Below are 9,561 nucleotides of genomic sequence, written 5' to 3'. Positions count from 1 at the left end.
AAAGCTGAAATGTAGCCAATCGTAAACCAAGCAGACCTAGCACACGGAGCGGTCACAAATATATGCTCTATCCTCCCAATCCACTCCACTGCTCGCTCACCAGTCTCAGAACTATCAAATCTCGACGGAAAATAACTGTTGAACTGTGCAAAAGTCAACTCACCAGGTAATAAAGGCTGATCTGCAGGTGCCTGTCCCATAGGAGGAGGTGGCAATGGATTCATCTGTCCACACCCACTGTCAACCTCTTCTGTTTCCTCCTGTGTGGATGTACCTGTTCTCTAGCTGCCATCACTGGAAATGAAATTGTTAATCATAACATTTAACAATTACAATCCAGTACTCATCATCATCACACCTTTCGTACGAAAGCACACGCAACTAAAAAAGAACAATCATCATATCGAGAAATCATCAATAACAAGTCAAATGCACAGACACATGCAGATAATATCGTCATCCAACTCCCTCATCACAAACCCAACTCCTAACCATCCCAGACATCTAACATATGCTCTGATACCACCAAATGTGGCGCCCCAAACCTCACCACGTAATCATACAACAGACCACCAAATGTGGCGCCCCAAACCTCGCCACGTAATCATACAACATATGACGTCATAAAAAAAAATTTATTTTCGACGACGTAATAATATAATGCATATACGACAAAATAGTGCAATCACCACACTATCTACGTCAATGCAGCAGAAACAGTATATAAATATACACATACAACTCAAGTAAGACAATAAGCTATACTGTCTCTGTCTACTATCAACTACAAGACTGTTTGACTAGACACACCTAGTCCTTCACCACTATCCTGTCTCACGCATAGTCCTGTAACCTGCCCAACAGAAACAACCCTCAAAGGGTGAGCATATACAACAATCATCATTGTAATACATAACAGTTATATTAACAACATAAAATATAACTGAAATCATAATAGAAATACCCCCTTTGCCGTTTCTGGACAATCAGCCAACAACAACCTCAACAACATCACAATGCAACAACATCGACGATACGTCGCACCCCAACACCGGCGACAGCAATATCGTCGAACGAACAACATCGACGATACGTCGCACCCCAACACCGGCGATAGCAATATCGTCGAACGAACAACAACATCGACGATACGTCGCACCCCAACACCGACGACAGCAATATCGTCGAACGAATAACAACATCTACGATACGTCGCACCCCAACACCGGTGACAACAATATCGTTGAACGAACAACAACGACGTGACGTCTCCCAACAACGACAGCCAACAACATCAACAATAATAAACAACAACAAATATAATATCAAATCACCCATATCCAGTGATTTACCATCGTTTAACACAATAGTGTTTATCAATACTAAACAATAACAACGTATGCTCGTACGTCAACACGTACCTGATAATCGAGTATATATATAGTCTGGCTATTTCTTTGATCCCGAGGCTGTGATGTATCTAAATAATTCAACAATAATTATCAGATCATTGTCACTGTATCAAACACAGTCATAACAGCCTCAATATATAACACCAAATAGCCCAACAACAATTAATTCAACAAAATATAAAACTCAATTATAAATTCGTATTGTTCAACAATTTAATATTCTGCTGTATTTAATTCACAATACTACCATCAAATACACCCTAATTAATTAACTTCAAATAATAGGCTATTTTACAAACATCCGTCAAATTACGAAAATTTTATATCAACGTGTAGCCTATACTTCGTAGACTCCGAACATATAATCAGAATTAATAACAACTGACAAACAACTCTTCAATCTCGACTCAACGACTAAAATCCCTAATTATAATAAATTAGGAATAATTCAAAACAATAACACAATAATCTTCTCTACTTCGTTAAAATCATACACTACTCAACAATCTTCAATTTCAGTATGATTTTAACAATTTATCAGATTTAATCCAGAAATCGACGAATTTCAAACATCACCAAAACTATAAAATTTTATACCTCAAATCGAAGACTTCATGTCAATGATTCCAAAACTGAAGTCGGTTCGTCGATTGGATAAACCGATAAGTCGCACGATCAAAAAATAAAATCAAAATGCTACTTTCTCTCCTAAATCCCAATCTCTCTGTTACAATGTTATGCCGAAAATGAAGGAACTCACATGAAGAGTTTCAAATTTATCTTCTTAATTAATTAATTTTAATAAAATAATATAATATAATATAATATAATATAATAAATAATATTAACATTTTAACACTGGTATATCTCTTTGGACCAGTCAAACGACCAAATTTCCCAAAACTCAAAACATGAAACTTCTATATCTTTGAGTTTTCTACGTTATATCCAAATTTCAAATCATTTGGACTTGATATGACCAAGATATGTCATATTTCATTCTTTAAAATCATTAATTATTTAGTAATCTCACATTACTAAATCAACAACTTGTGATATTTACTTCAGGGATTACATTCCTCCTGGGAAAGAAACATAACCTGACCCCGTAAATTGTCCACCCAGCTCTCCAAATTTAGTCGGCCATCATCATTGGCCCCATTGTGGGAAGTCGGATCTATTGACTTATATATGGTTTCCACTTGAAAATCAGTTCGGAGGGATGATCTCGGAAAGGAGACATGGTTTCAGGGGTCTTCTGAGGAAATCTGCACCCTCGGTAAAGTTTTGCTTTCAATCTGGAGCAGCTGACCTAGTGGATAACAACGGCTATCAAAAAAAGGCATAGGAGAGAAATTGCTTCCCAGTCAACAGCAGCATGCATCGAGAAAAAGGATCCGATGATGAATCTCATCCTAGGGACAAGACAAAAAGGAAAAAAATCTCTCAAGAAGGTTCCAAAGCCCTTAACATGGCCGAAGAATCGAAAGATTCAAGGAAAAAGTGAAGACGTTGGAAGGAGAAAAATGGATCTTCTCGAGTTCCCCGGCTCAATAAAAAAGGTTGTTAATTTCCATAGAAATAGTGGATTAACTCTTGCTTATCCACTACAAGTCAGCCCAAAACCAGAGAGTATGACGGGAACAGTGATCTAGATGAACATTTGGCTCGGTTCGAGAACATGGAGTTGCTACTAGGACAAAAGAAAGTGTAAAGCTTTCTTGACCATGTTGGTGAACTCAGCTCGCAGTGGGTTTGAAAAACTCGAGCATAAGCTTTCTTGACCATGGGGATGAGTCATTGCGGGTGTATATTCGCAAGTTTAACAAAGTGGCCCTGGAACTACCATCATGTGCTCCTGAAACCAAAATCAACAACTTTAATGTTGGAACTCTTGGAAGGAGATTTCTTCCAGTCCCTGGTAAAAAGCTGTCTTGGGATTTTGAAGATCTCCTATCTCGAGCAGAAAAAGTACATCAATATGGAAGAGGCCTAGAGAAGAAGAGGGAAGCCACGAAGGGACTAAGTTGATTTTAGTCGGTGTCGAAAAGGTTTACAAAAATGAAATTTCTTATTCATTTTGTTACTGATTAATTTTGAGTTGGATTAAATGCAATGTTGCATCAACAAGTTTTCTCTTGCTACTTCTTAAAGATTCTATTTTTGTTGGGGTAGATTTATGGTCAATGAATATGTAGATACTTTATCTACAGAGGTGGACACACTGTAATTGCAGGTAATTTGCAAAATTTAATTCGATTCAGAGCTGCAGGAAATTGTTAGAGATAATGATGATGGATAACCACATATTTACATGCGAAATTCGCCGGACATCATCAAATCAGCCCCCTTCTATCCTTGGCAGCCTGGTTGGTGATTTCTTCACAAAATCAAAGAATTCCTTTGCCAATCCGGCTAGCTCCTACTTATTGTGAATCTGTAAGAAGGAAAAAAGCACTACTGGGATTCCATCTGTAGAGATTGTTCATATGAAACGACTGAAAATTAAATTTTTTAGTGCTTTCTCATAATTTAAAAACGATGTTTCCACAAAAGAATTCAATATTGCATCTGTTCATTGATATATGAGTATTAAAATGCAACATTGAATTTCCTTGAAAATGACCTTTAATATAAAAAAAAAAAAAAAGTACAGATTGTTCTTAGTTAGAAATGGTGACATATCATCTTCTCGGTTTGTTTCTTTCTTTATAGTTTATTGTTTTAACTAAATTTAGTTTCATGTATACACGTATGTAAACCTTGTATATGAATATATGATACAGGGGATATTGCAATTTCTCTGTGTTTTTCAGTGGAGTTTTCCAAATTCCTCTACCAATGTGAGCAAAACCCCAGTCTCCATCTAAGACTTCTAAAGTTTTCCATCTTATTGATTTGATGCACTTACCTATGACTCCATACAGTGATTTCCTCTGTTACCTGTTTTATGTGTATTATCATGTTATTTCTTTTAACATTACGCTACTCAATCAAATCAAATGATGTATAGAAGTCGTGTGTGAAACAACTTTATGTATCTAGCATTTCCCAAAATTGCTACATGAAAATGATGTCCAAATGACATTTAGTTCACACCCCACCAGAAAATAACAAGTCCCCACAAGTCTTCAACCTTAAAAGGGACAATTTGTGTTGTCTCATGGCGTAGAAGAAACATTCAAACTTGGAACACGAACTATCAAGATTTTTAAAATAAGGATGGGGAGAAGTCCTTTTTGTTCCAAAGAAGGCTTAAACAAAGGGGCATGGACTGCCATGGAAGACAAAATTCTCACAGATTATGTTAAGAAACATGGCCAAGGAAAATGGCGAAAGCTACCCAAGAAAGCAGGTAAAAATAGGCATTCATCTCTATCAAATATGATTTTTCTCTATAACTGAAGTAACCATTTTGGTGAAAATTTAGGCCTTAATAGATGCGGAAAAAGTTGTAGGCTTCGTTGGTTGAATTATTTACGACCGGATATCAAGAGAGGACATATTAGTGCAGGTGAAGAGGATCTTATTATCAGACTTCACAAGCTCCTTGGAAACAGGTCGTGTTTGCCTCATTTTGTTTCTTATAAATAAGCTTTATTGTGTCATACTCTTAAATGTGCTTTTAATTTATTTAGATGGTCTTTAATAGCTGGAAGGCTTCCGGGGCGAACAGACAATGAAATCAAGAATTACTGGAACACGAACATTGCCAAGAAGCAAGCTGTCACTGATCATAAGATGGCAAAACAATCCACCACGAAGAAAGAAAATCCAACAGCAAGCCAACCTCAACTTCCCAACAGCTTAGGGTCACATGTAATTCGTACGAAGGCGAAAAGGGCTTCTGAGGTTTTCATCATAAAGAATCCTTCCCAAAGTATCGAAAATGTTGAATCCACACCTGCGTTTTGAACAGTCCCAAATTGAAAATCATAATCACAAGGCAGAAAAGTTGGAATCTGAACAGTTTGGCATGATGGATTTCAAACTGGACGATAAGTTCTTTTCAGATCTATTCAGCACTGAGCTCTTCATATTTTCTGATCAGAAGCTGGATGATGGATTGGGGGAGGATTCGCTCCATAACATGAAGAACAGCACCGGCTATCCTACTACAAATTCGTGCCAAATTCCTGATGAAAAGCATCAGGATCTTGATATGGGATCAATGATCAATATAGATCCTGCGATGGACTGGTTTCAAGATTGATCTGACTGATTGCGAACAAATGAATTGGTTGAGTTCCCTATTGATATGGTTATTCTGCAATTAATGACATGAGGAGTGGAAATTTTCTGCAACATTATCTTTGTCAGATTTTCGAGCATAATGGAGCAAGATTTAGAAATTTTTGCCTATCGCTTGTCATCTGCGCCATGCAATCAAATTTTTTTTTTTTATGGCATTCATTTAATGTAATTTCTGTTTATAGGATGAATTTGGTGCGATGAAATTGCTGGAGCATGCTCTTATATGGATTATTTGCTGATTTATGGGGAAGAACAATTGACAGCGTAATTAGACAGTAGTTGCCATGGATGATGAAGAATTTGTTAAAATTCGTTCTTCTCCGCATTTGGTAAAAATCTTTATTCGCATCCAACAAAAGAGCCTATTACTTGACTACCAACTCACTTTCTCCGAAAACAAGGGATATTTGGTAAAAAATAGACACAGTCAATCATTTTGAAAATAAAAAATAAACTCCCCAAATGTATTTGAAATACACTGCAACGCCGACACGCACTGAACAGAAAGATATCTGATCATTCAAGGATAATCTTCGTGCTAACAAAAACATATTGTTTTGTTTACATCAGTAACCTTTATTTTTTTGTTTAAGTTATGGTATCTGGTAACCAAATGTTCTTAAAATCCAGAATTGTAAAGTGATAACTAAGAGTTCCAAAACAAGTAATAAGTCCTGATTGGAGTGGACTGTTGCCAAGAGTTTTTGTAAAGTCAAAGTCTTTTAGTGGAAATCTTGAACCGTTTTCCGCACTTCATAGTGATTCATATTTATAACAGTTTGAGAAGAAATTTCAACCACCTAAAAAAACGGTTGAAAACAAATCTTTAATGCAAATAATTTTAAAATGTTTATTCACCTCCCTCTAAAATCTTTCCCAATCCCAACACGTATGTTAACTAATATGATTATATTATGCTTTTTAAGCTATTATACATCAGCTATATAATTATTATCAAATATTCTTAAATCATGACATAACCACGTGAATCTCAGTAATTATCCATATTTTGTTTTCTTTTAATCTAATGTTATTTAATGAAACGTTATTTTATATAGATATTAATGTTTATTTATTAATAAATATTATAAGATTTGAAAATAAAGACAAATCACATTAAGGAAATAATTGATTTCTTCATTTTTTTTATTGTGAATATAATTTTGACTCGTCTCAAAATTATTTGATTAAAATTGTCTTTATTTTAAAGTGCTAATAAATGATAACTGAAATGTTAGAAAATATTTTAACTTGTGTAAACTGACTAACTGAAAGAACGTATATTAATTTTTGCATTCTTGTATTTCAGTTATGGTAATAACTGAACACACGAACACTCTAACTAATCAAAACAGTTTTAAAGCGATAGATAATCAGTTAAATACACAAGATATGTTTATGGATGTTCGGAGACTTCAACTGCTCCTACGTCACCCCTTCTATCTCCACGGATAGGATACACTAGAAGACTTTTATACAGCTACGTGTACAAGCCCACACAGCTAGGACTTATCTACTGCCTAAATTGAACTCCTAGCTACGACTCAAAACAACAACTTCCAGTCAACACTTGTTTTACGTCTATGTGAGAAAGACTACATACACAAGTTTAACGTCTTTGTGCAAGACTGTATTTGGGAGGTATTGAGAGTGAATGTCTGTGAAAACTGAACAGAAACGTTCTCACACGCTGAGGGATAACAAGCTTCTAAACTAAGTAGATATCACGATGAATAATTCCATCTGGGCTTAAGTGCTTCTTGAAAGCTGATATGCAACTGAGTGTGCCCTTTTCTCTCTAGTATTGTATATGTGCTCCCTCTCGTTCTTTAAGTCTTCACCGATCTTCTCCATATATAGGCGGAGGAAGCCGTTCGTACAGTGAGACTTATTTTTTGTATCTGTTGCATTTGAATCGGCTTCTTGGACTATGTGTCTCGTCTTTTTGATTGTCTCTCTGAAGCGTTTTGTCTTTAATACTTCTGATGCAACGTCCATTATTGTCCTTTGAGTGGAAAATTGCTTTGTACCTTCTCGCACAGCTGGAATCCACTTGAAGGAGTCTATCATCGTCCATATCAGAAGGATTCTAACTGATGCTTCGAACTGGTCAGTTTGAACTGATCTTTCAGTTGGGCTGGTGAAATCAGTTGACTCGTCAGTGGAACTGATTTCACACTCGTTCATTTGGACTGATGTAGAACCCGTAAATTGGACTCCGTATAAGCCATGCATAATTCTAGTGTTTAAAATTAAAATTAATTTTATTGTATGAGTATTTAAATTCTTTTCTTTAAATTTATTTATTTTACGCAGTAGTTTAATTGTTACCTTTTCAATTAAATAAGTGAGGCCGGACTGGATATGGAGTATTGAGATAAGCTAATAAAGGTTTAGTTAAGAAGTGGTAATTTAGCATGTTTATTTCATTAATTTATGTTTAATTATTTTTATGCATTCTAGGCATAATTCATGCATGATATGATTTGTTTCATGAAATTTTAAAAGTTCGTGCATTAAGATTTTTAAGTTGCATTTCACGTTCGAACGAGGATCGGAGACCGGAGAATTTCAGGAAAATTATTTTTATTTCTCGAATTATTTTTATAAATTAAGTTAAAGCATTTTTAAGTGTATTTTTCAAAAATGGGAATTTTGAGTATTTTACCCGTAAGATTTTATTTTTAATCGATACGCAAACTTTATCGAATCGGGGGACTTTTTAATGGTTCGGCTAATATTTTCAAAATCTTTTCAACACGAAATATTTTTCGTGAACGTGTTTGGATTTAATGGACCTACTTTTAAGCTTATTGGGCTTAATTAGCTTTTAAACTTTAATTGTTATTTTAAAGCCCATTATCTATTATTTATCTATTTAATTAACACTTAAACACCATTTGCCCTAAACCTAATCTCATATCAGCCGACACCCACCTCTTTCAAACTCCCACCCCTCGGTTTCATCACCCAGCAGCTGGAAGCTTTCGGGTTTGGCTTGTTCTTGAAAGAAAATTTCACCCGGGTCTCCAATTGCTTCGTTTTGTTCTTCCTCTTCTTAAGGCACGTTTGTATCTTCCGCTTTCTCTTCATACACCCCACTATATGCTGGAATTACTGTGTGTGGTCGAAAAATTCAGAGATCCTACTTGTGGTTCATTCACTATGTGGGAGCATTATTTTTACGGTCGCCAGTGACCGCTCAGTTCAGGTTGGTACCATCGGGTCTTCAGTGACCGCTCAGTTCAGGTTGGTACCATCGGGTCTTCAGTGACCGCCAGCTCAGTTCCAGGCTCCCCGGTAGTCAGTTACCGATCAGTTCAGCTTAGTGCAGTGGCCACAGGCGTAAAACATAATCTCAACAGAAAATTTTACCAGTTATTTCAGTACAGGCTCCAAGGAGCAAATATTTTTACTATGATTATCAGTTCAGTTATGCACGTATTATAATTGCTCAGATCAGTTTATTTTCAGCATGATTACAGATCATTTTCAGTATGCCTCACGACATGATATTTTGCCCCATGCATATTTTACTTCAGATTTTATTCGTTACCTGCGATATATGCATGCTGAGTCTTTAGGCTCACTAGACTTGATTGTTGTAGGTACTGATGAGGTCAGGACCGAGGGCGGGGACCAGTGAGCTAGCTTGGGTCGGCAGTAGTGGCACCCGAGGACCTCAGTGCAGCAGTTGCTATTTTATTCCGCAAACAATTTTTATCAGTAGTTGGATAATTTTCAAATTATTATTTTTGGCAAGACTTTATTTTCTTCCGCTGCTACTATTTTAAACTTTGAACTTGATTTATCAGACGATTTTACGAATGAGGCCATTTAAGTTCTTTTAAAAAGAAAATTTTTAATTTTCCGCAAATTTTAAAGCAAGCAGTTT

At 35.9% G+C, this 9,561-nt stretch overlaps 1 protein-coding gene across 1 annotated transcript; it reads left to right on the top strand.

Moving 5' to 3' along the window:
* The first annotated feature begins 4,209 nt into the window (after positions 1-4,209).
* On the top strand, positions 4,210-5,983 carry LOC140819677 (transcription factor MYB1-like). The gene is made up of 3 exons (XM_073179850.1): positions 4,210-4,767; positions 4,843-4,972; positions 5,051-5,983. Exons 1-3 carry the CDS (start codon positions 4,635-4,637, stop codon positions 5,325-5,327), a joined length of 540 nt encoding a protein of 179 aa, XP_073035951.1. The 5' UTR covers positions 4,210-4,634; the 3' UTR covers positions 5,328-5,983.
* Positions 5,984-9,561: the final 3,578 nt, after the last annotated feature.

Source organism: Primulina eburnea, chromosome 18 (assembly GCF_022965805.1).
Source record: "Primulina eburnea isolate SZY01 chromosome 18, ASM2296580v1, whole genome shotgun sequence".
NCBI classification, from domain to species: domain Eukaryota; kingdom Viridiplantae; phylum Streptophyta; class Magnoliopsida; order Lamiales; family Gesneriaceae; genus Primulina; species Primulina eburnea.
The sequence above is the reverse complement of the archived record's forward strand: the minus strand, read 5'-3'. Positions and strand labels throughout refer to the sequence as shown.